This window comes from Ostreococcus lucimarinus, chromosome 1 (genome assembly GCF_000092065.1).
Source record: "Ostreococcus lucimarinus CCE9901 chromosome 1, complete sequence".
In the NCBI taxonomy this organism is placed as follows: domain Eukaryota; kingdom Viridiplantae; phylum Chlorophyta; class Mamiellophyceae; order Mamiellales; family Bathycoccaceae; genus Ostreococcus; species Ostreococcus sp. 'lucimarinus'.
Window position 1 is genome coordinate 386,859 of NC_009355.1, and position 27,178 is coordinate 414,036.

At 58.6% G+C, this 27,178-nt stretch overlaps 16 protein-coding genes across 16 annotated transcripts; 7 read left to right on the plus strand and 9 right to left on the minus strand.

Moving 5' to 3' along the window:
• Window positions 1-10: 10 nt before the first annotated feature.
• OSTLU_28839 (AAAP family transporter: amino acid) lies at window positions 11-2,245 on the minus strand (the record flags this gene model as incomplete). The annotated part of the gene is made up of 1 exon (XM_001415779.1): window positions 11-2,245. One exon carries the CDS (start codon window positions 2,243-2,245, stop codon window positions 11-13), a length of 2,235 nt encoding a protein of 744 aa, XP_001415816.1.
• Window positions 2,246-2,728: 483 nt separating this feature from the next.
• On the plus strand, window positions 2,729-6,820 carry OSTLU_86096 (predicted protein; the record flags this gene model as incomplete). Its single annotated transcript, XM_001415442.1, has 1 exon — window positions 2,729-6,820. One exon carries the CDS (start codon window positions 2,729-2,731, stop codon window positions 6,818-6,820), a length of 4,092 nt encoding a protein of 1,363 aa, XP_001415479.1.
• A 230-nt stretch (window positions 6,821-7,050) lies between these two features.
• Window positions 7,051-7,977, minus strand: OSTLU_6084 (predicted protein; the record flags this gene model as incomplete). Its single annotated transcript, XM_001415780.1, has 1 exon — window positions 7,051-7,977. A coding segment is annotated over one exon (927 nt), but the record flags the coding sequence as incomplete, so codon positions are not given.
• A 592-nt stretch (window positions 7,978-8,569) lies between these two features.
• Window positions 8,570-9,337, plus strand: OSTLU_6250 (predicted protein; the record flags this gene model as incomplete). Its single annotated transcript, XM_001415443.1, has 1 exon — window positions 8,570-9,337. A coding segment is annotated over one exon (768 nt), but the record flags the coding sequence as incomplete, so codon positions are not given.
• A 347-nt stretch (window positions 9,338-9,684) lies between these two features.
• Window positions 9,685-9,924, minus strand: OSTLU_9781 (predicted protein; the record flags this gene model as incomplete). Its single annotated transcript, XM_001415781.1, has 1 exon — window positions 9,685-9,924. A coding segment is annotated over one exon (240 nt), but the record flags the coding sequence as incomplete, so codon positions are not given.
• Window positions 9,925-10,417: 493 nt separating this feature from the next.
• OSTLU_28844 (predicted protein) lies at window positions 10,418-11,167 on the plus strand (the record flags this gene model as incomplete). Its single annotated transcript, XM_001415444.1, has 1 exon — window positions 10,418-11,167. One exon carries the CDS (start codon window positions 10,418-10,420, stop codon window positions 11,165-11,167), a length of 750 nt encoding a protein of 249 aa, XP_001415481.1.
• A 157-nt stretch (window positions 11,168-11,324) lies between these two features.
• On the plus strand, window positions 11,325-12,718 carry OSTLU_28845 (predicted protein). The gene is made up of 2 exons (XM_001415445.1): window positions 11,325-11,458; window positions 11,669-12,718. Exons 1-2 carry the CDS (start codon window positions 11,329-11,331, stop codon window positions 12,697-12,699), a joined length of 1,161 nt encoding a protein of 386 aa, XP_001415482.1. The 5' UTR covers window positions 11,325-11,328; the 3' UTR covers window positions 12,700-12,718.
• A 219-nt stretch (window positions 12,719-12,937) lies between these two features.
• Window positions 12,938-13,691, minus strand: RPS15a (Ribosomal protein S15a, component of cytosolic 80S ribosome and 40S small subunit; the record flags this gene model as incomplete). Its single annotated transcript, XM_001415782.1, has 4 exons — window positions 12,938-13,103; window positions 13,208-13,301; window positions 13,416-13,514; window positions 13,658-13,691. 4 exons carry the CDS (start codon window positions 13,689-13,691, stop codon window positions 12,938-12,940), a joined length of 393 nt encoding a protein of 130 aa, XP_001415819.1.
• A 271-nt stretch (window positions 13,692-13,962) lies between these two features.
• On the minus strand, window positions 13,963-14,445 carry OSTLU_8393 (predicted protein; the record flags this gene model as incomplete). Its single annotated transcript, XM_001415783.1, has 1 exon — window positions 13,963-14,445. A coding segment is annotated over one exon (483 nt), but the record flags the coding sequence as incomplete, so codon positions are not given.
• Window positions 14,446-15,111: 666 nt separating this feature from the next.
• On the minus strand, window positions 15,112-16,977 carry OSTLU_28848 (predicted protein; the record flags this gene model as incomplete). The annotated part of the gene is made up of 1 exon (XM_001415784.1): window positions 15,112-16,977. The coding sequence occupies one exon, from the start codon at window positions 16,975-16,977 to the stop codon at window positions 15,115-15,117; it is 1,863 nt and encodes a 620-aa protein (XP_001415821.1). The 3' UTR covers window positions 15,112-15,114.
• A 1,961-nt stretch (window positions 16,978-18,938) lies between these two features.
• Window positions 18,939-19,376, plus strand: OSTLU_10514 (predicted protein; the record flags this gene model as incomplete). Its single annotated transcript, XM_001415446.1, has 1 exon — window positions 18,939-19,376. A coding segment is annotated over one exon (438 nt), but the record flags the coding sequence as incomplete, so codon positions are not given.
• A 667-nt stretch (window positions 19,377-20,043) lies between these two features.
• On the plus strand, window positions 20,044-22,233 carry OSTLU_991 (predicted protein; the record flags this gene model as incomplete). Its single annotated transcript, XM_001415447.1, has 1 exon — window positions 20,044-22,233. A coding segment is annotated over one exon (2,190 nt), but the record flags the coding sequence as incomplete, so codon positions are not given.
• Window positions 22,234-23,013: 780 nt separating this feature from the next.
• Window positions 23,014-23,883, minus strand: OSTLU_3188 (predicted protein; the record flags this gene model as incomplete). Its single annotated transcript, XM_001415785.1, has 1 exon — window positions 23,014-23,883. A coding segment is annotated over one exon (870 nt), but the record flags the coding sequence as incomplete, so codon positions are not given.
• A 632-nt stretch (window positions 23,884-24,515) lies between these two features.
• OSTLU_28852 (predicted protein) lies at window positions 24,516-25,415 on the plus strand (the record flags this gene model as incomplete). The annotated part of the gene is made up of 1 exon (XM_001415448.1): window positions 24,516-25,415. The coding sequence occupies one exon, from the start codon at window positions 24,516-24,518 to the stop codon at window positions 25,413-25,415; it is 900 nt and encodes a 299-aa protein (XP_001415485.1).
• Window positions 25,416-25,491: 76 nt separating this feature from the next.
• OSTLU_13728 (MC family transporter: peroxisomal membrane protein) lies at window positions 25,492-26,468 on the minus strand (the record flags this gene model as incomplete). Its single annotated transcript, XM_001415786.1, has 1 exon — window positions 25,492-26,468. A coding segment is annotated over one exon (975 nt), but the record flags the coding sequence as incomplete, so codon positions are not given.
• A 282-nt stretch (window positions 26,469-26,750) lies between these two features.
• OSTLU_39516 (predicted protein) lies at window positions 26,751-26,942 on the minus strand (the record flags this gene model as incomplete). Its single annotated transcript, XM_001415787.1, has 1 exon — window positions 26,751-26,942. A coding segment is annotated over one exon (192 nt), but the record flags the coding sequence as incomplete, so codon positions are not given.
• Between the last annotated feature and the right edge of the window lie 236 nt (window positions 26,943-27,178).

Consider the following 27,178-nt stretch of genomic DNA (forward strand, 5'->3'; position numbering starts at 1 on the left):
GAAACTTGTATTACTGCTGCTCTACTTGGCGCCCTTCCGTCGTCGCGTTGACAAACTTTTTAAATACGACGTTCTCGTCGGCTTTAGTCGGGTTCTTCGAAGAATCCGACGGACTTTCTGCGGTGATTTCTTTTAAGATTTCACTGGCTCGTTGCACGGCGCGGCTCGAAGCACCGTCTTGCGTGTTGTTTTGGAGCACCGTCTCGACAGCGCGCTCCGCCTCTTCGTCTGTCACCTTGTTCGAGGCGGCGACTATCTTTTCAACGATATCTTCCTGACTATCGACGTCTTTGCCCTTGCCCTTCTTCCACGCACGTGGTGCGATATTTATGGGTTCTTTCAGATTCTTGATGAGTTCATCTTTATTCTCCGTCTCTTCGACCACATTAGTCGCCGCTTGCCACACGGCCTCCGCTCCAGACTTTTTCGCCCCTCGTACCTCCTCCAACGTTTGCTCGATGATCGTGTCCGTCATTTCTAACCGTTCAGACGCAACCTGTAATCCATCGAGATCGGTGTTGACGTCTTCGGTCAGTTCTAGGACGTCCGATGTTTCTTCGAGCGCATCGTCCGTTGCTCGTACTTTCTCAAGCGCCTCATCTGCGCGCTCGTGAACGTCGTCGGAGCTCTCATCAGCCTGGCTCGCTTCCCCTTCCTCTTCTATATCTCTCAACGTCTCGCGAACCTCGCGTAGGGTATCGCTTACATTTCTGTACGATTCTCTCGCTTTGGCGAATTTCTCCTTTGCCTCTCGCACGTCCTCTTCGTCGACATCTTTTCGAAACGGATTGAGCGAGTCGAATTCGCGCATCGCCGCTGAACGCGTTTCCTGACTTGAAGCGAGCGCGAGCGTGGATGTCACATCTTTCACCACGCTCTCGCTTAATTTCGACTCTTCGGAAAGTTGTGAAACAACTCGTTCTACGGCATCGATTCTTCTGAATTTCGCCGCCGCGGTGAGAATCCTGTCGTAAACTTGCACCCTCGATCGTACGAATGTTTGAGCGGCGACGAGTCGTTGTATGATGACGACAACCTCAGCTTCTTCTTTCAAGGACTGCAGTGTGCTTCGTGTACATGCGATACCAATAAATACGCCAAATAGAATTAGCGCGTGCGCGCTGAGACGCACACCGCTCCCGAGCTGCTGCAGTAGTTTGAAATCATTCATACTTTTCTTCGAGCTCGACGACGGACACGTGCGCAGAAACATCATCCCAGGAAGAATGAATGTAAGTATCGAGCATGTCGTGCTACCGATGAGACCGAACACGTGTTGAATGTTTGGCACTGAAATGGACACGCGCAAGCAGCTGTAAAGCACGAGAACATCAAACACTAATTCGGTGTGTCTTCCCGCCACGCGCGAGAGCGACAGCAAGAGCGAGGGCGATATTTCTCGCAAGGAAATGAAGAGAAGCGGCACGCCGGTGCATATAGCGCACCCGTACAAGAACCGTACCAACTGCGTGTAAATCCCAAACCATCCACTTTCCGCACCAAAGTTGCGCAAAACGTTACCGTTCACGCTCGACCCGAACGCCACGTATCCGCACGCGCCGGTGACGATGTAAAAGATCAACAAATGCACCATCGTCTCGTTCGCGATGCCGACGACGCGCGAGGTCGACATCACCGCCGTGCCCGAACTCTTCAACGCTGGAAACACCATCACGTGCGCCGCAAAATTAAATACCATGATCGGTAGCACCAGACCCAGCCCGCTCGCGTCCCACGTCTTCGACGCGCTCGATTTCCCGTCGCCGAGCGCCAACCGTCGCGCCGCGAGCGTCACCAAACACAATCCAAACAACCCCGTCGTCGCCAACCCGAACCCCACCACTTTTTCGAGTCTTTTTTGACTCTTCACGAACGTCGCCAACGGCAAAAACACCCCAAACGTCACCCCCGCCATGACGCGTTCGCGATTCACCTCCACCCCAGCCGGCAGCACGCCGCTCGACGCCGCCGTGAAGAAATTATCCCCCACGATGTTTACGTACGCCACCACCACCCCGACCAACAGCGCGGCGATGCTATACTTCGCGACGATCCTCCCTCGTCGTCCCAGCGTCGCGCTCGTCAAATCTTCGTACGACCACGCGCCGTGCGCGTTCGCGCAGTACAACATTTGCTCGAGCGACAGCGCGCACGCCAGGCACGCCCCCGCGCTCGTCGCCGTCGTCAGCGCCAATCCGCACGCCGCGAAGCACGACGGCACCGCGAGCGCGCCGCTGCCGAGCATCGAGTTCAGGAGGCTCTTCGAGCTCGCGCGCGACGACGACGACGGCGCGAACGCGCGACGACGCGCCGCGCTCGAGCTCAGAATCTCATCTTGCGTCCGCCGCGGCGTCGAGCGCGCGCGCGCCGCGGCGTCGAGCGCGCTCGCGCTCGCGCGGGCGACCGCGCGCGCGGGGTCGCGCATGGCGCGCGCGACGACGCGGCGCGCGGCGCCGTGTGCCGACGCGCGGGGCCGTTATCGTTCAAAGCGACCGGCGACGCGGCAGAGCGCGACGCGCGCGCGATGCGGCGCGCGACGCCGCGCGCGCGCGAGCGTCGAGCGGCGCGCGTCGAGCGAGACGCGACGTCGAGCGACGACGACGACGACGACGACGCGCCGCGAGTGGACGATTTGTTGGTGCCGTCGTCGAGCGACGACGAAGACGAAGACGAAGGCGACGACGACGGCGGCGAGACGACGCGCGAGGCGACGCGCGACGTCGGAACGATGCCGCTGTCGCTGTCGCGATCGATCGGGGACGCGAGCGACGCGGCGGTGCGAGTGCTCGTGCGACGAGTGTCGAGACGCGCGGAGGCGTCGGCGGCGGACGAAGACGACGAGGACGACGCGAGCGCGGACGACGCGAACGAGGACGAGAGCGAAGAGGATGGTTTAGCGATCGCGGCGATGCGCGAGGCGAGGTTGCTCGCCGGAGAGCGAGGGAAGAGCGAGGTGGGGACGTCGACGGCGGACGACGCGCGAGACGAGGCGAGACGAGCGCTTCGCGCGCTGCGAGCTCGAACGGAAAAGAATAGGACGGTGGGGACGGCGGCGAGCGCGGGTGGGGTGGTAGATTTAGTGAATGTGGAGAGAGTGACGAACGCTATGATGGATACCGTCGACGCGGGGAGGGCGATGTGTTGCGCGCTGGGTCCCGGAGAACGCGTCGCCGTGGGAACGGAGGGCGGTTTTATTTTTCTCGAACGCGGCGTGAACGATGAGCGGACGGTTTCGTGCCTGAAATCGGCGAATACTTTTGCTGGAATTTCAGCCACGCCCGGGGTGACGAGTTTGTGCTTCGATGAAAGGGGTGAGTGGCTCTTGGTGGGACACGACGACGGCGGTCTCACGCTGTGGGATATCAAGCGCACGCCGACGATTTTGAAAACAATCGTCGGCGCGCATCGAACGCCCGTGATAGCGCTCGTAATGCTTTCAAAAGTGGAGTCAAACGGTGTTGTTGACGTGATATCGTCCGAGGAGGGTGGCCTCGTCATTCATCACACGCTTTCGCCTCTCGGAATGGGTGTCGTTCGAGTCAAATCGGCGTCGCTCGGCGAGCGGACGTTCGTGATAGCGGCGCACGCGCTGCCTCGAGTCGGCTCGGTGAGTGTATCAGATATTAACGCCCATGATAATGGTATCATCAGTCCTACGTACGGTGAAACGCTGAGCGCAGCGAAGAATATTGCAGACGCCGCAGGCGTTGCGGCGTTGTGCACGATGAACGCCGTGCTCATCATGCGACTCAATCCACGAGCTGAGGTCATCGCAAAGATCGTTCGGCCGCCAAACATCGCGGCTACCGTGCTACCTGTGATGTGTTGGAGCCCGAGGTGGGCGGATGAAGTCACTACGCATGACAACGTAGAAGAATGCAATCTTGTCGTGGTATGGGGCGCGAGCGTGTACGTGCTCTCCGTCGACGTTGAATCGATCAAGCGATCGCCTGGAGAAAATGAACGAACTAAACGCGCCGCAAATACATCGCGTATCCTGAATTCGTGGAGCATCGATCCAGAAGGCGTCGTTGCGAGTGCGATGGCGACGGCTTGGCTGTCGCAAGACTTGATTTGTGTCCTTAGTAGCCGAAACAAGCTATTTGTTTACACGTCTCATGGGCAGCTCATAGAACGTGTTGCGACGAGCGAGCCTCCGATTGCTCGTGAAATTGTACAAGCCACCGCGAGCCATGACGCTGTTTTCGAGCGTTTGCCATATTGGCATGGATCTGTCGCCGTGCGCGGCGTTCATTTCGCTATGCTATCACCTTCGAGATTACGACGCGGCAAATTTTTCGGTTGGTTCGAGCGAATGCAAGCAAAGAAGGCGGAAGGCAACTGGGTTGGTACTTTGAACACGCTTATTGAAGTCGCATCGGATGAGCTGCCGTTGTGGCCGAGCTTGTCGAAAAAGTATGCAGATCCGGAGACTACCCGGGAAAGGGCGGTGCAAGCGTTTGTCGACGTAGTCCCACAGTTCCTTGATGAATCTTTGAACAAACGTGGTATCGACTCTGACGATGCTGCGTATTTCGAACTAATAACAAGTGTCGTTTTCGGTCTGTTGCTTGCGTTTAACGCACTGAATCAAGTGTATGCGCCGGTGGTATTCGGTGCCTTCCTAAACTCAAAATGCAAAGCGGCGTTTTTGAAAGGCATGGTGCCCCATATCTTATCGGACAAGTTGCGTTCGTTACCTGCAGAAGTGATGCAAGCGCTCGTGGAGCACTATGCTGCGCTTGATGCGGCAAATGTGATTGAACAGTGCGTTCTGCATATGGATGTAGAATCGCTTGATTTGAATCAAGTCGCTCGACTCTGCAAACATCATGGCATGTACAGCGCGCTCGCGCACGTGTTCACGAGAGCTTTAAATGATTTCATCACACCGGTCGAAGCCATGTTTCAAGCCTCGCTGGAGCCCAAGTTTGGTGATAAAGCTCGCGTTCGACAGGTCTTGCTGTTTATTTTCAAGACTATTCAAGGCGAACAGTTTCCAACAAACGGTTGTAGATTGTCGAGCGAAATCGTTAGTCAGTTTCGAATGGAGGTGATGAAATTTCTGTTTGAGCCAGTCGATCTTAATGTGTTTACAATGAGCACGCATGATTCCGAGTCAAGTTTGAGTACCACGTGGAACGCAGCGATGGCGCTCGCCGTACGAGAAGACGATTCATCATGTCCACCATTGCGTCTTTTGTATCTTCTTCTTGCCGAACCCAAAGCCTCGACTGTTGTGCTGACGGAAATTTTGAAAGACTGGGACGCAAGTGAGAGCGAAATACTCGCCATAGATGGCCTTCCAACCGATCGCATGGGATCTCAGGTTATTGTTGAAGCCGTGGTTTTCGCCGCCGGTGCGTGTGGTCCCGTAAATTCAGCTCCAACTCGTTCAAGACTTCTCACGTTTGCCGCAAGCATCGTCGGTACCGGCCGCGCCACAGTGACGCAGCAAGTTGAACGGGAGCTCTTGGAAACTTTGGCGCTCGCGAAGACGAAACATGACGTCATAGAAAGAGAGAAGGCGATGGTATCCATCATCGGACGGCGCATAGACGAAGATATTACGTTGAATGACGAGTGTCAAATCCTCAATCTCGCGCGAGAAGCACATTTTGCTCAAGCCGAAGCCGTGATATACATCGCATCTGGTGATCATATCAACGCTTTGAAGGCGCTCGCCGGTGATGAGCACCGGAGAAACGCTGCTGTACATTATGTAGACGTGTGCCTTGGTAAATCAGGTCCAGGCATCGTGCATGCAGAGCAAATGAACGCTGGACCAGCGGTGGCACGAGCGCATCCACTCGACACCGAGAGCGCCAAGGTCTTTCAAAACGAGCTCCTTGCGATCATGCCCGTCGTCGCCGCTAAATCCGCTGATGTATGCGCTCGTATTGCAATCGCGTACTTCCCACACGCACAAGCTGAAGTTCTGAACGCACTATCATCGGAGCCTGTCTTGCAGTTTCAATACCTGCGACAAGTTCTCGAAGCCGTGCACGAAGTTAAAGACGGCGTCGGCAGCCCTCACGACATGAGTCTCGTGGACTTGGTGTCGGCGACAAAATCCGTCGTAACGACGGAAATGGCTGAGTTGTACTTTCGACTCATGTGTCAATTCGAACCACAAGATGTGTTGAAGTACTTAAAAAGTGAAGACGTGAAGAGTTTAGACGAAGCTCGGTGCCTTGAATACTGCCGAGAGTTCAACGTCATGGATGCTACGGCCTACTTGCTCGAGGCTGCGGGTAACTACAACGAAGCGCTCAGTATTCATCTATGCAACTACTCCACTGGTATTCGCGCGATGGCGCAGCTCTTCACGACGAGTGGGGCAGAGTGGACAAAGACTGCGCCCGCGGAGAGTTTGATGAAGGGATTCGTCATCGAGACAAACGAAGCTTTACATGTAGCCGTCGGGATGTGTAGACGCGTCTCGAGCGAAGTATCAAATAGTGAAGAAATGTGGTGGTCTTGCCTCGATAGTGTGTTCCGTTCGTTGTTAGAGCTCACGGATGGCGCTTACAAGAGAGTGCGCGATGTTCTTGACGAACACTTGGAAGATGTTTTACGAGTGATGCTCGGACGTGTAGATAACGCGCATCTTTTGGAGATGATTATCAGCCGCTACGGCGGTAGAGATATCTCCGAACTTAGAAAATTACTCACACGCGTTTTCGGAAATTGCGCACTCGAGAGAGAGTTCTTAAAATCAGAGGGATCTAGCGTTAAGCAAGAGGCAGATAAAAAAGTTCTCGAGGATTTCCAAATTCGTCGCCGCGCTCAACGAGGGACGCGGCGCACGGTTCGATAGCTAGTTTAGGAAAATCAGAAAAGTAAAAACAAATTGCTAACATTGCTAAAGCTCGACGCGTTTCAATCTCCTGTTTCTTGGCGAACAAGCTTGCCAGACGGTGTTTCTGTGTAGTCGACGACCACGTCCCCTGTTGGAATGTCAACCATCGATCGCGAGCGATGCAACCCGTTTTCAGATTCCGTATCTTCGTCAAACGACAGGCGTGGGGGCTTCCAGCCATCTTTCACCGCCTTCGTTAAAGGTGGAACGAAGTCTTTCTTGCGGCTCACCAGGCCCGGAAGTTTCAGCATCGTTCCATCGTTCTCGAGCACTCCACTGTACGCCGCCACGGCGAGCGAGGCCTCGACGCGTCCGCAGATCAGCAGTGTGGACGTGAGGTTGACAATGTCGACGATAGCTAGAAGCATGGCTTTCGTGGATGGCGTCACCAACTTTACGGCGCGCATTTCCGGAAGTATATCCGCCGCTCGCGAGAGCGATGCGTCCGCATCCGTCGTCTCGATGACCGAATACGCCACCTCGTACGTCTCCTGATCACCAGTGAACTTGAACTGCTTCATATCACCGTTCACGAGTGCATACGGTGTCATCAGACTCAGCGACTGACTCTTCGCGCGAAACTGTCGGGCTGCGAGCTCGTTCACATCCTGGACCTCTAAGTACTGCACCAGCATCGTCACGACGCGCTCATCCCACGTCGTCGTCGTTGGAGACTTCAAGTTTAGCGTGTCACTCAAAATCGCGCTAAGCAACATTCCGGCTATGTGTTTGGGCAAAAACTTCCCTTGTACCGCGTGATTATGCGCGATGATGGACGACATGCACCCCCACGGTCGAATGTCGACGAAAATCGGTCGCTCAGTCACGATGGTGTTCGACTGCAGCGCGTGATGATCGATAATCCCCACGATGTTCCCCATCGGAATCGCCGGGTTCAACTGCGACTGCTGCTGAAAATCAACCAAGCAGACGTTCCTATCCGGTCGTTCCGCTAAAAGTGTCTCCACGGGTTCGGGCAGCGTCGCGCCCCACGTATCCAGCGCGAATCGCGTCTCCGTGTTCACGGCGCTCGCGACCGCCGCGCTCCCTCCGTACAGATTCGCCGCCCCGATCGCCCCCGCGACGGAATCTAAATCTGTCACCAAGTGTCCGACGAATATCGCGTCGTCCAGGCTCGGAAAGAACGCGTTCGTCTCCCCCTCGCGCGTCGGCAGGTGCGCCAGGAGTTTTTCAGCCTCCGCCCAGTTCGCGTCGACCGCGTGCTCCAGCGTCGTCTCTTCGCGCGCGCTGTACGTCTCCCGCCGCTCGCGCTTCAGCGTCATCTTCATCGACGCGATCGCGACCGCGACGACGCACGCCCACGCCGCCGTTCGGCGCGGCGTCGCCGGTCGCGCGCGCGGTGTCGTAACCGCCTCGACGCTCGCGTCGGCGCGCGCGCGAGCGCGTCGCGCGCGCGAGCGCGTCGCCGTCGTCCGCGACGACGCGGCGATGACGCGTCGCGCCTCGCTCGCGCGCGCTCGAGGCGCGCGCGCGTCGCGATGTCGCGTCGTCGCCGTCCGTCGCCGCGCGTCGTCGAGCGATGCATCGGTCGATCGATCGATCGATCGATGGACGCGCGCCAGACGACGACGCGCGATGAGCCGCGTGGACGTGTTCCTGGAGTCGAGCGATAGTAAATACCGCGAGCGCGACGTCGTGCGCGGCGAGGTGGTGGTGCGCGTCGAACGCGAAGACGCGCCGTTCGCGCACAACGGTGTTCTGCTCACGGCGTGTGGAAACGTGCAGCTGCGCGTCGGAGACTCGAGCGTGAGCGTGCTGGAATCGCTGTTCATGGTCGTCGAACCGGTGCGCGTGCTGGACGTGTCGCTGGTGCTGGCGCCGCCGGGACGGCTGGCGGTGGGGGTGCACGCGTTTCCGTTTTCGTTCACGCTGGGGAGCTTTCCGCCGACGACGCCGATGTACGAGACGTTTCACGGGCAGAACACGCAGATAGTGTACGCGATCGATGCGGAGGTGGTGCGGCCGATCCTGCGTGGGGGGTCGCTGTCGACGGGGATGTGCGAATTTTTAGTGGAGACGAAGCCGGACGAGGACGACGTCGCCGACGCGGCGGCGAGCGAGACGATGGCGTTCGAGATCACGGAGGAGCGGCAAGATTTGGGACCGGCGCCTGGATTGTTAGCGAGCGAAGGGTTCTTGATTCGCGGATCGTTCGATAAGACGAGTTGGTTTTTAGAGGAGGCGATCACGGGGCGGCTCGTCGTCGAACGCTCGGCGGCGCCGCTCAGGGCGATCGAAATCGAGCTGTGTCGCATCGAGGGTTGCAGCACGAGCGAGGGTCAGGTGGTGAGTGAGACATCGCCCGTGCAGTTCACGCAAATCGTCGACGGCGACTGTCCGCGCGGGGTGGAGATTCCGATACACGTCGTCATCCCGCGCCTGTTCGCGTGTCCGAGCGTGCAGGCGCCGACGTTTAGCGTCGCCTTCATGCTGCGCGTTCTGTGCGTGTTCGAGCCATTGAACCCTGGAAATAAAGAACCGGTGGCCGTTCGCGCGGTGCCAATTCAGTTATACCGAGGCGGGCCCGACATCCCGAGCGCGTTGGCGTATTAAATCTCGTAGTGCGAATAGCGTTAGCGTCTCGAAGAGACATACAATCAAATCAAACCCCCGTCGACCCGGGTCACGGCGTCGTCGCGCGCATCGCGCTTACTTCGTTCGCGCGCGCGCGTGCGCTATTTTCTCGCTCACTCGTCGTTCATTATCATCACAACGAACGAACGACGACGTCCCGTTCGTTCTTCTACATAGCCTTCTAATCAATCTCAATCCTCCTCCTCGCTCTCGTCCTCGTCCTTGGCGTTGATCCTCTCGCACGCGTCGATCCAATCGCTGTACACGTCGATCGGTTCGCTCAGGTGCGTGATGTTGCACGTGTACTTCTGTCCGCACGTCCCGCACTCCACCAGCCCCTTCTCGGCGACGTGATCGAGTCGCGCGAACACGCTCTTGTCGTGATTGCAAAACGGACACGTGAACGTCGTGTCCACCTTCGGGGCCACCTTCTTGGGCGGCGGCTTGGAGCTCTTGCGCTTGCCCATGGCGAGCGCGCGCGGGCGGTCGTGCGACGAGCGATGCGGCGCGCGCGCGACTCTGCGGACGGGACGACGGACGACGGACGACGGACGACGGACGACGCGCGCGCCACACGCGCGCGCGAACGACGCGCGGCGCGAGCGATGGCGACGCGCGCGAACGCGCGCGGCGCGCGCGCGACGCGCGCGAGCGCGCCGACGGTGACGTCGCGCGTCGCGCGGGGACGGCGCGTCGCGGATAAAACGCGTGGGACGCGCGGGATGACGGCGGCGGCGAGCGTGGCGTCGACGAACGAGTCCGCGGAGGCGGCCGCGGCGCCGGCGGTGGTGTCGACGTCGACGTTCGCGAGCGCCGACGACGCGGAGCTGCGCATGACGTGCGAGGCGTTCGCGCCGGGGAGCGCGTTCGCGCTGACGGATACGAGCGGCGGCGTGAATAATCACGTGCGATATTGCGATTGCGAGAACGGTGAGCGATTCGTCGTTCGATTATATAATAATGGACGCGAAACCGAGCGTGTTTGAACTCATTCCTGGTTCGCTCCCGAAGACGCGCTTCGCCGACGCGGTGGGAGAGGCGACGGCGGCGCTTTCGAAGTGTATGGAAGAAGCCGAAAGCGAAGTGCGTGCCGTTGCTCCGGTGAGCCCGACGAGCGTGTATCGGGACATCTTCGGAGCGTTCATCAAGAAAGGTGGGTCGCGCGATGCATTTTTCGTCGAGGCGGAGACGAACCCAGGTTTGGATGCCGTTCGAGTTTCGGTGAACGACTTGCTCAACTCTATTCGCGTACTTGAAGAAAAATTGGCCGACATCGAATCTTCGGGAGGCTTACCCGAGACGCTGATCCACGGCGACGTCCATTACGATAATTCCCTCGCGGATGAGACGACGGGTAAAGTCACGGGCATCATCGACTTTGAGTTTGCATCGTACGACTGGCGTATGATGGAAGCCGCCGCAGGTTTGTCCAAGTACGTCGGCGAACGCGATCCTCTGCCGTTCGTTGTCGACTACATCAAGGGATTTTGCCGGCGCGCGACGCCGACCGAGGCCGAGATCGACGCCCTTCCGGACTTGATAAAACTTCGCGTGCTCGAAACCGTCGTGTACTTCGTCGCGAGAAGCGCCGCGAAAGAAGACGACATCTCGCAACTAGCGCTCAGAGCCGAAAACTACGCCGCGCGCGTTCGATGGATCGACGCCAACGCGCAAGTCATTCGCGACACCATGCGCACCGCGCTCGCGTAAACGATCGTTATTTTTTAACTATTCTTTCTCCATTCACTCGCGCGCTCGCGCGCTCGCGTTTTCGCTCTTCACTAAAACCGTAAAATCCACGCCTGGATGCAATCTCGAGATCTTCGTATGCGCAAACAGTCGCGGGCGACGCGACGGCACAACTCGACACGATGCTTTCGACGACCATCACCACCCCGAGCGCTTTCGTGAAGCCGCAAGCGCCGCGAACGCGCGTCAAGGCGCGCGCCGACAGCACCATGGCCCCGCCCACGACGCGCGTGCCGCCGAGAAACCCCGAAGGTGCGCGACGGCGCGATCGATGCGCGCCGACGCGATGTCGTGGTTTATCCAGTGCGATGGGTGACGATGACGACGCGTGTGACGGCGTGCGATGCGTGAACGACGCGATGGGGATGAGAAAGGATGTGAAATGATATCGATCGCCGCGAAACGCGTCGACGCGGGCGAACGCGATGACTGACGAGTGTGGATGACGATTGATTGCTCCAGGCGCGCCGACGGTGGTGCCGCAAGATTTGCCGAGCCGACCGCGACGCAACCGCCGCTCGCCGACGGTGCGAAAGGCGTTCCGCGAGACGATTCTCACGCCGGATAACTTCATTTACCCGATTTTCGTGCACGAGGGCGATGAGAACATTCCCATCGGTTCTATGCCGGGACAAGACCGCCTGAGCTTCAAGAATGGCATGATCAAGCAAGTGCGCGAGGCGCGCGCGGCCGGCGTGAACCAAGTGGTCGTCTTCCCGAAGACCCCGGATAACTTGAAGACGGCTTGCGGGAAGGAGGCGTTCAATCCGAACGGCTTAGCCCAACGCTCGATCTCGTTGTTGAAGGATACGTTCCCCGATTTGGAAGTGTACACCGACGTCGCGCTCGATCCGTACAACACTATGGGCCACGACGGCATGGTGCGCTCCGACGGCGTCGTCATGAACGACGAAACGGTGTACTATTTGTGCCAACAAGCCGTGTCCCAAGCGCGCGCGGGTGCTGATGTTATTTCTCCGTCCGATATGATGGATGGTCGCGTCGGTGCCATTCGCCAAGCGCTCGACGACGAAGGTTTCACCAACGTCGCCATCATGAGTTACACCGCCAAGTACAACAGCGCGTACTACGGTCCGTTCCGTGATGCCTTGGCGTCGGCGCCGCGTCCGGGTAGTGAAGACTGGAAGATTCCGAAGGACAAGGCTGAGTACCAAATGGACCCGGCCAACTACCGTGAGTGCTTGCGCGAAGCTGCTCTCGATGAACAAGAGGGCGCGGACATCATGATGGTCAAGCCGGCGGGCGCCTACTTAGACATCATCCGCGCGCTTAGAGACAGCACCACGCTCCCAATTTCCGCGTACCAAGTGTCTGGCGAATACTCCATGTTGAAGGCTGCCGCCGCGGCGGGTTACCTTAACGAACGCGATGCGGTCTTGGAATCCTTGATCGCCATCAAGCGCGCCGGAGCCGACTTGACGTTAACGTACTATGCCATCGATGCCGCCAAGTGGATCCAAGAAGGCAACTAAGTTGAACGCGAGTAGGACATACATTTTTAATATCGATGATTACGCAATGATTTACGAACGAGCGCCGACGAAGGAGGCAAAACAGGGCGAATGCGCATGAGGTCGGCGAAGCTTCTGACTTTTCACTACACCGCTGATGAAATCTAACTCAAACCTCGAGACGCTCCAGCGCTAGACACCGCTCTCGACGATCTAGGGTCGATCATATTCGATCGAATTCTCCACTCCACGCGACCACTTAGTAGAAGTAGCCGAGCACCTTGCCACCAACCTTCTTGCGACGGGCCTCCTCGTGGTCCATGATGCCCGACGACGTGGTGAGCACGATGACACCAAACAAACGAGAGGGCAAAAGTCGACCAACCCAGTCCTCAAGGTCGTGGTGGGACAAATCATAACGCGGGCTACGAGTTTAAAACCATTCATCGTCAGTCTCCGAGTCTTAATCGACGTTTAAAGAAGACGCGCTTCTCGACGAGCGTTCGCGCAGACCCTAAAACACACGCACCTGATGACGCCGCACTTGTTGATACGTCCGTTAAGCTCAACGACGATCTTTCCCGCTCTGTGATCATCAATGAACTCGAATTCGTTGATGTAGCCTATTCGTTGTAAACCATTCCGTCGTCAGTCTCCACATTCATCCTGTGATGCGCGCGCCGCTTTCAGGATCGTTCGCGCGCGTCCCGCTCGCGTTCCCCTCTCTTCACACGTACCGTGCTTTTGCATCACTTGCAAGAACTTGATCACCACCTTGGAAACCGGGCGCACGAGCACCTGACGCTTCCCACGCTTTTCCGCGTTGTACATCGACTCTGCAGAGCGCGCGAACACGATCGATCGCGAGGTTAGTCACAGACCCTAAAACACCACAGCGCGAGGACGCGATTCGGCGCCGTCGCGACACGCGCGACGTCGCGACGCGTCATAACGCGCGTGCGAACGATGATAGACGTACTGAGAGTGTCATTCAAGACGCTGATTCGGACCATGGCGCTTGTCTCTTGACCGCACGCGTCGTCTAAAGGCGGATGCGACTGGCCGCGCGAGGGCTTTCGACTTCGTGGTCCGTGTGGCAAGACCGACATTAGGGCTTTCAGCGCTTTCGAGGCCGTCGGGCGTCTGAAGGAGTCTGCTCGTGATACGGACGACGACGATGGTCATCTGAAGGAGTCTACTCGTGATACGGACGACGACGATGGTCATCTGAAGGAGTCTACTTGTAATACATACATACGATGAAGATCGTCATCTAAAGGATTCTAGGACGCCGGCGCGGACGATTTTTGCCTCGCCCGTGGGCTCGCCGTCGGAAGAGGCCAACTTGTTGATCGCCCAAGCGTGCTCCATGCCGTCGACGACTTCGCCAAAGATGACGTACGAGCCATCTAAATGCGGCGCTGGGGCCATGACGATACTAAAGTGCCCTGTGTTGGTGTTTGGTCCGGCGTTGGCGACGCTTAGCAAACCAGGCCGGTCGTGTTTGAGTCGCAAGCCGCCGGGATCGTCGTCGAACGCTTTTCCCGGATTCACAGCACTTCCCGAGGCGGTGTGCGACCCTGTCTGGTCAATGAATCGGTCGAGAATTCTATAAAACTTCGAACCGACCCATGTATACTCTTCCGAAGGTTCGCCCACGCACATTCGTCGGAAATTTTCCGCCGCGAGCGGGCTCGTGTCGGCGTACAATACAAATTCGATGCGCTCCGCGTCAGCGCCGTCGATGGAGACGTCGAGGTACACGCGATGATTCCCTTTGGCGTGGCGTCTTTTAGTCTTCGCTCTTTCTTCTGCGTTGACTTCTTCCTCCGCTTTTTCCGCTTCTTCCGATGAAAACAACGCCCCGCTCGTCCATCGAGAGTCACCGCCTCGTCGTTCCGCGGCAAACAGTGCCCGCGCCGCGTTCTTCGCGTCGTACTTCAACCAACACTCCCCGCGCTTTCTATCACCTCCGCACCCCCCTTCGTCGCCGCACCAGACCCATACGTTACATTTTCTCGCGCTCTCTTCGCACGCTCGGCAGCACGCCTCGGCGCTCGACGTCTTGAAATCGCTGCCCCAGCGCACGACGCCGCCGTCGAGCTCAACGCGAGCCCCGACGTCCGCACCGCACGTTCCGGTCATCGATGATCGTCGTGAATCGATCGCGCGCACGACATCGACGTCATCGACGCCATTTACGTCGCTCACGAACGCGCGCGAGTGCGACGTGATTGGATTGTTCACGATGACGTAAAACGCGAGCGCAACGGCGGCGGCCACGGAGTAACGCACCGTACGCAGAAGCGCTCGAGCGTCGACATTTCGTCTGTACTGCCCGCCACGCGCGAGAGCCATCGCCGCGCGGAGGTCTGACGAGGAAGGACGACGCGAGCCAGTCGAAAATATCTATTTCTACGTTACAACTAAGATGAGCTAGTACGCGTTGGAAAACGCGGTATTCGCGCGCCCGTCGAGATGGCGAGGACTTTCACCGCTCGTCAACGCGGTGTACATGGACGGCTCCGCGGCGGGCTGTTTTGGATTCGGCGCGGCGGCGCCCGACGCCGTCGGAGGAAGACCAGACTTCTTCGCAAGCTTGGCAGATACTTCGTACTTCATCGTCGGCTTTATGGCCATATGGAACTGCGCTTCAAGACCGGCAAAGGAGCCAAAAATCATGTCAGCCAAGGGCATGAGCATCCATTGCACTTGGCTCACGAGTTGCCACCACATTGGCGCGACGTTGCACTCGAAGTGTTCTCTGTCGTGAATGACGAAGAGACGAATGTAAAATTCACTGATGATGATGGCCCAGCACGCAAACGTCATCGGAAAGAACGCTACTACGGTGAGAGAGCGTAACCCAATTCCAAATGGATACGTCTCGAGCACTGGGTTCGCCCAAGTCGAGCATAAACCGCCCAACATGCACGTAAACCAAAAGAGAGTCCACGAAATGTGGTGCTCCGCCGCGTGCACGTACAGCTTCATCATCCGCGTGAATGAAACCTTGTCTCGTCTCTCTAAGTAATTCATCACGATGTACGACAGATCGATCGCCCCCCAGGCGTGTCTTTTGGCTTGAATGTATCGAGCCTTAATGGCCTCATTCCATGACCGCTCTTCGATGGCATCGTTGCCCATCACCATGAAGATGGGCACAACGCGGTAATCACCATCCTTTTTAAACCAGCACTTTAAATAGTGGTGCCAATCTTCGGGGATGATATCCACATCCCAACCACCGCACTCGATGGACGTTCTGAGACTTTGCGAATAAATCGCAAATGGGAACGGATGACTAAACGGCGACGCGAGTTGACCGAGGAAACCGACGCTATCAATCACAGCCTTGATACGAATGAGAATCGGTACGTTCCAAATGTTCGGGAAAAAAGTCTCCGCAGCCTGGTACGTGGTGTTGTACGGCTTTGGATTTTGCACGTGATTATACGCCAAGCAGTCCATGAACTGCGAGTCAAAGTACGTATCCGCGTCGCACACCGTGAGCATAATTTGCTCCGGCGCCAATCCGCGCTTCTCCACAAACTCTCTCTTGACGCATCGAACCGACCACGCACAGTTCGAACTTTTCCCGACCGCCTCGCCTGCGCCGAGCACGTGCTTGGTGTAATACAGTCCCAGGAGCGACGACCCGAACTCGTCGATTAGTTCTCCCACCTTGGCCGGCGCCTCGGTGTCTCGACTCTCCGTCGCGAGTACGACGATTAATCGCTCTTTCGCACACGTCTGCGTCGCCAACGTCCCTACAGTCTTACGCAGTGTCCCGAGAGGCTCTTTGTACGTGGGAATCACGCACACATGGATGATATCGTTAAACTTATCCGTGAGTCCGCGCTTCAACTTCCCGTCCACGCCGCTCGTCCACGTGTGCTCGTCGTCCCCAACCAACGTCGGTTTTTCGTTCGCCTTGTACACCTGTCCGGCGCCGCCAAAGAACCTATCGTAACACGGTGATTTCAACGTTCCATCGTTTCCGAGTCGATGCCAATCCGCATCCTTATACGTGTGTAACAACGGAATCCCAACCAGCAACGCCGCGAAGCCGCTGTGAATGCCTTTCACCCACCCATAACAAATGTACGCGCAGATGAACGCCACCGTCAGCGCTGGGCTCAGGCGCGCCCCCCACAGCAAAACAAACGTAATCAGCGTCATGCTCATCGCGAATGGCAGCGTGAACATCACCCGTTCCAACGCTCCGCCGCGGTACGCGATGTTGTCCCGAAGATCCTCGCTCGCGTCGTCGAGCAACGCGGCGTCGCCGACGTCCATCGAGCGCACTTTCGGGCGCGCGAGGGCGTCGGAGACGACCAAGCGCACTCGCGTCGATCGAGTCATCGCTCGCGCGAGCGTGGCGGTCGCGCGCGACGACGTGTGCGGCCGCAGACGAGCCGTAACACCCTCCGGCGCGGTGACAGTCCGTGTGGCTGCGCAATCGAGTTCACGATAGAAATCGCGCGCGCGGGCGCGTCAGACTCATGCGCGGCGCTCGACGGGGCGTCCTGAACGTCTTACGCGCGACGTTTGAACTCTCCGTCGCGTCTCGAGGGGCGCTGCGTCGATACTCAGCGCGGACGCACGGTTTAATCGCGCGTACTCCGAGCGTGGAACCGACCGCGTCGAGCGCGATGCGAACGAAAGTCAGCGCATCGACGGTCGCGCGCACGTTTGACGGTGCGCGGCGATGCGCGCGATCGTTCGCAACGCCGGCGCGAAGGGTGGTGACTCGAGCGGCGTCGCGCGAGGACGACAGCGAGCGGACGTATTTGCAAACTTTGAAAATTGCAAACTTTGCGTTGGTGAGCGAGCAGACGATTGAGTTTGAGAAGGGGTTGAATGTCATCACCGGGAAGTCGGGATCGGGTAAATCGGTGCTGTTGGACGCCATCGCGCAGATTTGTGGATCACCGGCGAAGGAGGAGAGCATTCGGGCGAACGCGGGTGGGGCGAAACTGGAGGCGACGTTTCGCGTGGCGACGGCGTCTCTCGGATCGATTTACGACATCGTGAACGATCAGATTACGTCTTTGTCCACGAAGGATGGGAAAAATGTCAAGCCGTTCGCACCGCCGAAAGAAGACGCAAATGCGTTGAATATCACGAGGGAGTTGCAGTACGTCGACTCGAGCGGGAAGACGAAGCGCATTCGAAGCGTGTGTCGCATCAATGGCAGAGTGGTCCCACTGAAAGCACTCAAGGCTTTGGGTGAGATTCTCATGGATTTCAATGGTCAAGGCGCTGCGTCGACGCTGAGCGACGAGAACGCGCAGCTAGAGTTGTTGGATGAGTGGGCAGGCACGAAGGCGATGCGACAAAAATTTGAGCGCCTGTCCACGGAGTTGGCGGTACAGTTCAACAAGGTGAAGAACGCGGTAGAGCTCTTGCCGGGCGAGCGCGAAGAACTCGAAGCTTTGTTGGAGGAGTATTACGCAGTTGATCCGGAGCCACTCGAAGACGTCGCCTTGAAAGCTGAACTTAGAAGGTTGGAGTCGAGCCGAGTCGCCGTGGAAATGTGCGGTTCTGTGATTTCAACCATCGCGGGCGAGCGTGGAGCGAGAGGTTTGCTTCGTGAAGCTGCGCACGAAGTGAAAGGCTTGATCGCCGCTGCCGAACGCCGCGCTGAGAGCGCGAGTTCGTCAACGCGCACCCCAGGAGATGAGGACTCAGCGTCTGAACCGGAACCAGGCCTCGACGAGGCGTCGCTGCAAGGCTTGAACGATGCGCTCGACCTCCTTTACCAGGCCGAACAAATCTCCGAGAACGCGGAGGAGCAGGTGGGAAAGTACGCCGAAGCCCTCGCGAGCTCGCCACACCGGCGAGAGGAAGCGCAGGCACGTTTGCGCGAACTCGATAGATTGTTCAAAACGCTGCGAGTGCGAACCGCCGACGCTGCCATTGAAGCCGCTCAAGCTGCTCAGGAAAGGCTCGAAGCCGCGGAGGTGGGCGAAGAAGAACGCGAAGAAAGTATCGCGGAGTTGGATCGCTTACGCAAGGCCACCGCGGATTGTGCGTTCCAATTAGCGCTTGCTCGTCGAGAAGCCGCGGGCGCCCTCAGAGGTGCCGTCACGTCGGCTTTGACGGACCTGGAGATGGCTGGAAGCCGATTCGACGTCACTCTTTCGTGGACTGCGCGCGAGGGAGCGAGTGAGGATACGAATGGAAACGTTTTGCGCGTCCCGAGAGCGAGCGAAATCGGTGAAGACGACCATCTTGTCTTTGCGGTGCGTCCGACTGGTTTGGATCGCGCGACGTTTTTGCTCGCCGCCGGACAAAACGAACCGCTCCGACCGATGGCGTCGATCGCTTCCGGTGGTGAAAAGGCTCGATTAATGCTCGCATTGAAAATGGCTCCAGTCATGACGGATGATTACGCGAGCACGCGCGCTAATCGAGAGCTCGCGAGCGGTGGCATCTCCGTCTTTGACGAAGTCGACAGCGGCGTCGGCGGTCGCGTCGGCGCTCGCATCGGCCACGCCCTTCGTCGCCTCACCACCACGGGCTCGCAGCAAGTTTTGTGTGTCACCCATCTCCCTCAAGTCGCCGCGTGCGGCGATACCCACCTCATAGTTTCCAAATCACCCGACGACGACGCCGACGGTCGCACCACCATCGACATCCGCCGCATCGATTCTCGCGACTCTCGCGTCGAGGAAATCTCCCAAATGCTCGGCATCGGCGACGTCGAGGGTCGCGAGAGCGCCAACAGACTCGTCGACGAGGCCGTCGCCGCGTTTTCCTAATCATCGCTTGTAACGCAGTCGTCGCCGCCGCCCGCGCGCCGGTTACCATCAATTTGAAACCCGATCTTTTTTTCCCAAACGACGGGACTCCGCGTCGAGTCCTGATTCGTCGTTCTTCTCGAACTTTCGAGAGAAACGAGAAACTGCCGCTGACGCGGCAGTTCGCGGCGCGAGCGAGCGAGCGCGAGCGATGGAGCGCGCGGAGAGCCCGCCGCGCGCGCGGCGAACCTCCGTCGACGGCGGACGCATGGGAAGCCCGCGAAACAGCCAAGACCTGAGCGGCACGCTCGCGTCGTCGCCGCTGAGGAACTTGCACGCCGACTCCGAGGCTGGACGACTGGCGCGCGCGTCCATGAGCTCGCTCACGGGCGCCGTGGCCAGCCGAGGCTCGATCGATGACTTGCGACAACGCATGGAGACGATCGGGACGCCCGCGACCGTGGCCGCGGGGGCGGGAGCGAACGCGGGGGAGATTGAAACCACGCGCGTCGATCGGTTGTTGCGCGAACGCGAGCAGATGCGAAAGACTCGATCGCAGACGAATCTGAACGCGAGCGATGAGGGCGATGATTTTGATGGTGAATCCGTTGGACGCGTGCAGTCCCTCATCATCGCGGCGAATCGATTGCCGATCAGTGTGAAGAAGAAGCCGGACGGGACGTGGGATCTTCGGACGTCGGCGGGCGGACTGGTGAGCGCGCTGTTGGGCGTACGAAAGACGTACGACATGACGTGGATTGGATGGCCGGGGGTGTTCGTAGAAGAGGGACCCGATCGCGACGCGCTCACGGCGACGTTACGTAAGCAGAACTTCTTGCCGGTGTACTTGACGAAGACGCAAGTCGAGCTGTATTACAATGGGTACTGCAACAATGTGCTGTGGTCGCTGTTTCACTACGTGCCGCTGAGTTTCGAAGCCAAGCTCAGCGAAGATACGAACATGCACGCGCAATGGTTGGCTTATAAGGAAGCCAATCGCGCGTTTAGCGATGCCATCATGAGCGTGTATCGCACAGGGGACGTCGTCTGGGCGCACGATTACCATTTGATGCTCGTGCCGCAAATGTTGCGAGCGTACGAAGATAGCATGAAAATTGGTTGGTTTCTGCACACGCCGTTTCCGAGTTCGGAAATTTACCGAATGTTGCCGATGAGAGAAGAGCTGTTGCACGGGTGTTTGGCGGCTGATCTCGTTGGCTTTCACACGTACGATTACGCGCGGCACTTTGTATCGGCGACGAGCCGAATTCTTGGTTTAGAGGCGACACCCGAGGGCGTGGAAAATAACGGGAGCTTTACGCGTGTTGCGGCGTTTCCCATCGGTATCGATCCGGGTCGCTTCACCTCGGCTCTACGCACAAATGAGGTGCAGGTGCACATTAACGAGCTCCGCGAACGCTTCCGAGGTCGCAAAGTCATGCTCGGTGTCGACCGTCTCGACATGATCAAGGGTATCCCGCACAAGTTGTTGGCGTTTGAGAAATTTTTGAGTGAGAATCCTGATTGGGCGAATAAGGTGATTCTCATCCAGATCGCCGTGCCGACTCGCAGCGACGTTCCGGAGTACCAACGACTCGCCTCGCAAGTGCACGAACTTGTTGGGAGAATCAACGGCCGTTTCGGCTCCATCGGGAGCGTTCCGATTCAGCATTTGGATTGTACTATGCAGTTTCCTGAGCTTTGCGCGCTTTATGCAGTTACAGACGTCATGCTCGTCACTTCTCAGCGCGACGGTATGAACCTCGTCTCTTATGAGTTTGTTTCGTGCCAAAGCAAGAACGACGCCGGCGTGTTGGTTCTATCCGAATTCGCGGGCGCCGCGCAGTCTATCGGCGCTGGGGCTCTTTTAGTGAACCCGTACAACGTCACCGACGTCGCAAGCGCCATTAAAGACGCGTTAACGATGCCTGAAGTGGAAAAGATTGAGCGACACAGAAGCAGCTTCTCGCACGTGAGCATTCACACTTCGCAAGCGTGGGCGGACACGTTCATCAGTGAACTCAACGACACGCACGTCGAAGCAGAATTACGTCAAAAGCGTATTCCGCCGCATCTCAAGCCCGAAGCGATGGTCAAATCGTTTCAAATGGGTAAAGAACGGCTCATCATTCTGGGCTACAACGCCACACTCACCGATCCCATGGAGAGCAAGACCAAGATACGGCCGAAGCTCGAGTCGCAGAAGAGTCGTCACAAGATTCATCCGGTCGCACAGGAGTGCCTCACGCGCCTGTGCGATGATCCTAATACCACTGTTTGTATCTTCAGCGGTTCCGAGCGCAACAAGTTGGCGCAAATCTTTGCGATGTTGCCCAAGGTTTGGATCGCGGCGGAAAATGGCGTTTTTATTCGACCACCACTTCAAGGCAAGAACGGCACCGACACTCCAAAGTGGCTGACCATGATTGAGACTACGAATTTGGACTGGTTGGAGAGCGTTGAAGTCGTTTTTGAGTACTTTTGTGAGCGTACTCCGAGAAGTCACGTGGAGATGCGCGAAACGTCGCTGGTGTGGAGTTACAAGTACGCCGATCCGGACTTTGGTCGTCAACAAGCGCGCGACTTGCTACAGCACTTATGGACTGGCCCGATTTCGAATGCTCCCGTGGATGTCATCATGGGTGCAAAGTCTGTCGAAGTGCGTCCGGTCGGCTTGAGCAAGGGAACCGCAGTCGAGCGCATCGTGCAAATGATCGGCGGACACGGCAAAGAACTCATTGAAGTCGATTTCGTCGCGTGCTGCGGTCACTTCTTAGGCCGTGACGAGGATATCTTCTCGTTCTTGGAGATGAAGTCTTTGCCTCCGGAGGATCAGTTGCCAGCTGTGCAAACTTCGCCGGGATCTCCCATCAAAATGAACAGCGCCGTCGGCATTTCCAGCCCGATTGCGGGCGACCCTGATTCCGACGACGAAAAGAAAGAAGCCGATATTCGATTCCACGACGTCTTCACCTGCACCGTTGGACGCAAACGTTCGAGTGCTCGGTACTACGTGAACGATTCCGACGAGATTGCGCAGTGTCTCGCAGCCCTGACGAACAGCTTGAACGACGGAAAAGGCTTCATCGAACTCTTGCAGTTTGAGGACTCGTTGTCGAGCGCTCCTTCGATGAGCAGCTCTAGAAACAACTTACGCGAACGAATCGGGAGTTTACCCCTCGTCAACGAGAAGGAGGTCTTTCGAACCTCAAGCGGACAGAGCATTTAAATCACTCGAACGATCCGTTCAAACCTACGCATTCAAAGCACGCACCACTAGCGACGAGTTGAGCATGTAAAAAATAACAATTACAACATTGAGGCGTGGCTACAACATAGGAATATACGCAGGCAAAGCTTCAGTCCCGGAGTAATCGGGACTATAATCATCGTCTGATTTAGGCAAAGTTCGTTTATGCTCGTGAAGGAGCTTCATAATGCGCTCTTTAAGCTCATCGATTCCTCGACCTTCGTCGGCACTCGTCGCGGTCGCGTTTGGAATTTGCGCCATCGCGCGTTCAGCCTCCTTAACGTCCTCTTCGCTCCATAACTCTTGCGTATCCGGGTCTGTCTCACCTCCTAAAACCGGTACTAGTGCCGACTTGGAGAAGACGTCGATCCACGGTCGACGCTCGGCGAATTGTTTGTAGAGCTCTTCTCTGAGCTGCAACTGGTCGTCGATGGACGTGCCCGATAGCCCGGTTAAATCGGTGACGAAAATCACGCACGTCGGCAAGTGCTCCAACGTCGCGATGGTGAGCATTTCAATTTTATTTCGATCGGCCTCCGATCGATTAATCAAGCCCGGGGTGTCCGTGACCACGTGTCGCTCGTCGTCGACGAAAAAGTGCCCCATCTTGATGCCCTTCGTCGTGAACGGGTAGTTACACACTTCCGGCAATCCACTAGACAGCACGCGCACCAACGAGCTCTTCCCCACGTTCGGTGCACCGACGAGCGCGACTGTGGGCGTCTCGAGCTCCGCCACCGGAAGCTTCCGGAGCAACTTGGCGATGGATTTCAAATCGTCCACGCACCTCGCGTACTTTCTGTAATACGCCTCCATCTCCGCGAACCCCTTCTCTCGCATCTCTTCCGCCTCTTTCAGCGCCGTCGTCTTCGTGACTTGCGACGCGTACCCTTTACCTATCCCAAGCATCCCCTTCCGCATCGAATCCACCGCCGCGAGCGTCGTTCTATACTTTTTATCGCTCAGCGTCAGCTCCAACAGCGCCCGCTCAAACGGGTGCAACCGCTCCGGCGGCGGAAACCCCTTCACGTACTCCTTCAACGGTTTACACACCCCCGTCGTCAGCGCGTCGAGTTGTTTCGCGCTCTTATTCCTCTCCCTCGCCGCATCCTTCAATCCCCGCGTCGGCGTCACCCGTCCCGCTCGTTTCACCGCGCTCGCGATCAATTGCTCCGCGGGCGACACGTTCGGCAACCGCCCGAACGCTCCCGGCCGGTGCGCTCGCCTCGTCGTCGCCGCCACCGTTTCGTCCGTTCGCGCGTCCGCGTCTTCGTCCTCGCGTCCGCGCTCGCGCGGTTCGTCGCGCGCGTCCCTCGTCGACGTTCCCGCGTCGTCGCGCGCGTCGCCGCCGCCACCGCGCGCGCGCGTCGTCGTCGTCGTCGTCGCGCGTCGCGCTCGCGTCGTCCACGGTCGTCGCGACAGCGCGCCGGCGATCGCGCGCGCCGTCGCCATCGCGATCGCGCGCGCCGTCGACGCGTCGCGCCGTGCCGACGCCGTCGACGCGGCGCCGTCGCGCGCGAATGAATCGGCGCGCGGCGACCGACCTAAACCCTAAACCCTAGGAAGCCCTCATCAGGCGAACGCGACCGACCGACCGACCGACGGACGGCGCGACGGCGCGACGCGTCCGACGACGCCGCAGACGCGCGCGGCGTCGACGCGCGCGGCGAAACGTCGAAAAAAACGCGCGTTCGCGATCGACGCGCTCCGAGGCGGCGCGAGCGACGCGCGCGCGACGGGAAGGCGCGATCGGAGACGCGATTGGATTGGCGACGCGATCGAGCGAACGACGCGCGATGGCGACGCGAGTGCGCGCGAGCGACGCGGGAACGGCGCGCGCGATGCGGGTGAACGCTTGGAGATCGCGCGGACGCGGCGGTGGGGGGGTCGGGACGACGCGAGGAGGCGCGAGAAGGGCGAGGGGAGGGACGGCGGCGCGCGCGGCGGCGACGAGGTTGGAGGTTTCGAGCGCGGGGGCGATTTTAGTGCCGCATCCGGATAAGGCGGATAAGGGCGGCGAAGACGCGTGCTTCGTGTTGAAGCAAAGCGGTGCGTTCGGGGTGTTCGACGGCGTCGGAGGATGGGCGGAGGAGGGGGTGGATCCGGCGGAGTATAGCGAAAAGTTTGCCGAGAAATCCGCGCAGAGCGTGTTGGCGGGACAACGCGACCCGGTCGCGGTGATGAGGGACGCGCACGAGGCGACGCAGGTGATCGGTTCGTGCACGGCGTGCATCGCGGTGTTGAAAAATGGAAACGTGCTGGATATCGCGAACTTGGGCGACGCCGGGGCGTTGGTTTCGCGCGACGGCGGCGTGGTGTTTCACACAAAGTCGCAACAGCACGAGTTCAACTTGCCGTATCAGCTCGGCTGGACGAAGGTGTATCCCGAAGGCGATCGCCCGGACGCGGCGGATCGCGTCGAGGTAGAGATGAAACCGGGCGATGCCGTCGTTTTGGGGTCGGATGGTTTATGGGACAACGTGCCGTACGCTGAAGTCGCGGCGCTGTGCGCCGAGCACCAAGGCGACGCCGAAGAGTGCGCCGAGGCCATCGCGACGCTCGCGTTCGGTTACTCTTGTGATCCCGAGTACGACTCGCCTTTCACGCAAGAAGCGCGAAAAGCGGCGGAGGGGAGACCGGAATGGGCCGATAGAAGAAACTTGATTGGTGGGAAGATGGACGACATCGCCGTCGTGTGCATGTTCGTAGAAGCTTCGCGAGGTTTGAGCGGTGGGACTTAGAGGCATTTTTAAAACTTCAAATCGCGACATAGACTACAATCATCTGCTAAACTAACGTCGCCTCAACGACGTCGCTTCACGCAAGCTCGTCGTCGAGACCGCGCACGAGGAGCATGAACCACAGAGCGCTCGTGAAACTCTTCTCTTTAATCGTCATCGTCAACGCGCCGGCGAGGACGGTTTTCACGAGCTGCGCGTCGAGACCTTTGTACATACCACTCACGCCTTCTTCTCTGTGCACTCGCTTGAGCGTGCCTAATAGCGAACGTCTATCTTCCTCGCGCGTTCCCGCCTTTTGCAAAACCTTGGCGCGCACGAGAGGGTACGTCAGCATCGTCGCCGTCGCCTTGGACGCGGCGCCGAGGACAAAGGCGTCAAACATCGACAACTCCACGACGGGCTTTAAGATCCCACGCCGCTGCGCGCGAGCGTTGTGCACGATCATCAACTTTTGACGAAGTTGCTCGAAGACGGTGTATTGAATCGCGGGATTGATCGTCAGCGCGAGTGAAGCGCCGAGACCGCTATACAATCCGCCGCGCGCGTCGGCGGCGCCTCGTCCGCCTCGCAACGCTCGTAAAGTGTTTTTGAACCCATCATCGCCCTCGTCGTCATCGAACGCCTTTGAGCCAGTATCACCGACCGTTTTCTTTCCTTCCAGTTGTTTCCGCGTCGTGTACGTATCTAAAGGCTCCGTGACGAGCACGTTACAGCATCCCGCCGCCGCCGCCGCCGCGAGCGTCGCCCCCACCCCAATCTTTTTCCCCGTTCGCTCCTCGTACGTCCGCTTCAGCGCGCTGAACGCTAAAAAGTACAAAAAGCTCGACGAAAGCGAATGTGCCGACTTCGCCAACGCCCCACCGTACGCCCCCGCCGCGCCTTCCTCGCGAAACACCCGCGCCAACTTTGTCACCCACTGGGGACACCAAAAACCGTTACCGTCGTCGTCGGCTTCCGAGTTGTTTCCGCGCGCCGCGCTCTCGGCCTGGATCCGCGTCTTCACCGTGTCGATCGGGTATAACGCGAGCGTGCCGAACAATCCGCCGAGCGCGCCTGCGAACGCGCGCGTCGTCGTCAGTCGCGCGGTTTCGTCGGAAGCGATCGAGCCGTGCGAACGCGTCGAGCCGTCGAGACGCGCGCGGCGCGACGCGAGACGCACCGGCCAAGGCCTCGACGAGGATCTTATCGTTCGACGTGAGCTTGCTCGACGCCTTGATGACGGACGTCGTCGGCGTCGGCGTCGACATCGCGAGAAGAGCGTGGAGAAGTGCGGCGCGGCGCGACGCGACGGGCGACGCGGAGGAAGTCGACTCGTGGAATATTATATTGAAAAGCTTACTTGAGGAGGAGTTCGGCGCATTGCACGGCGTTTAAGGCGGCGCCCTTCTTGATTTGGTCACCACACACGAACAAATCCAAGCCCTTGTTGTTGGGCTGGGAGATGTCTTGACGGATGCGACCGACGTAGACGTCGTCGTTATCCGTGGCGTCGAGACACGCCGTAACGCGTCTGCGCGCGATCGTCTCTCTCGTCAGTCTCCCGCGTCGCGTCGTCCTCGCGCGCACGCACCGGCACCTCGCGACGACTCTCGCGTCGGTCGTCGACCGTCAACGCGCCGAGACGCGCGCGCGCGCCCACCGTCTCGCGCGAGGACGACGACGGTGAAGACGACGCATCGTCTCGCGACGCGTCGGCTCGCGACGCGTCGGCTCGCGACGAGCGCGCCTCCACGCGCGCGCGAGGGCGCGCGTCCACGAGCTTG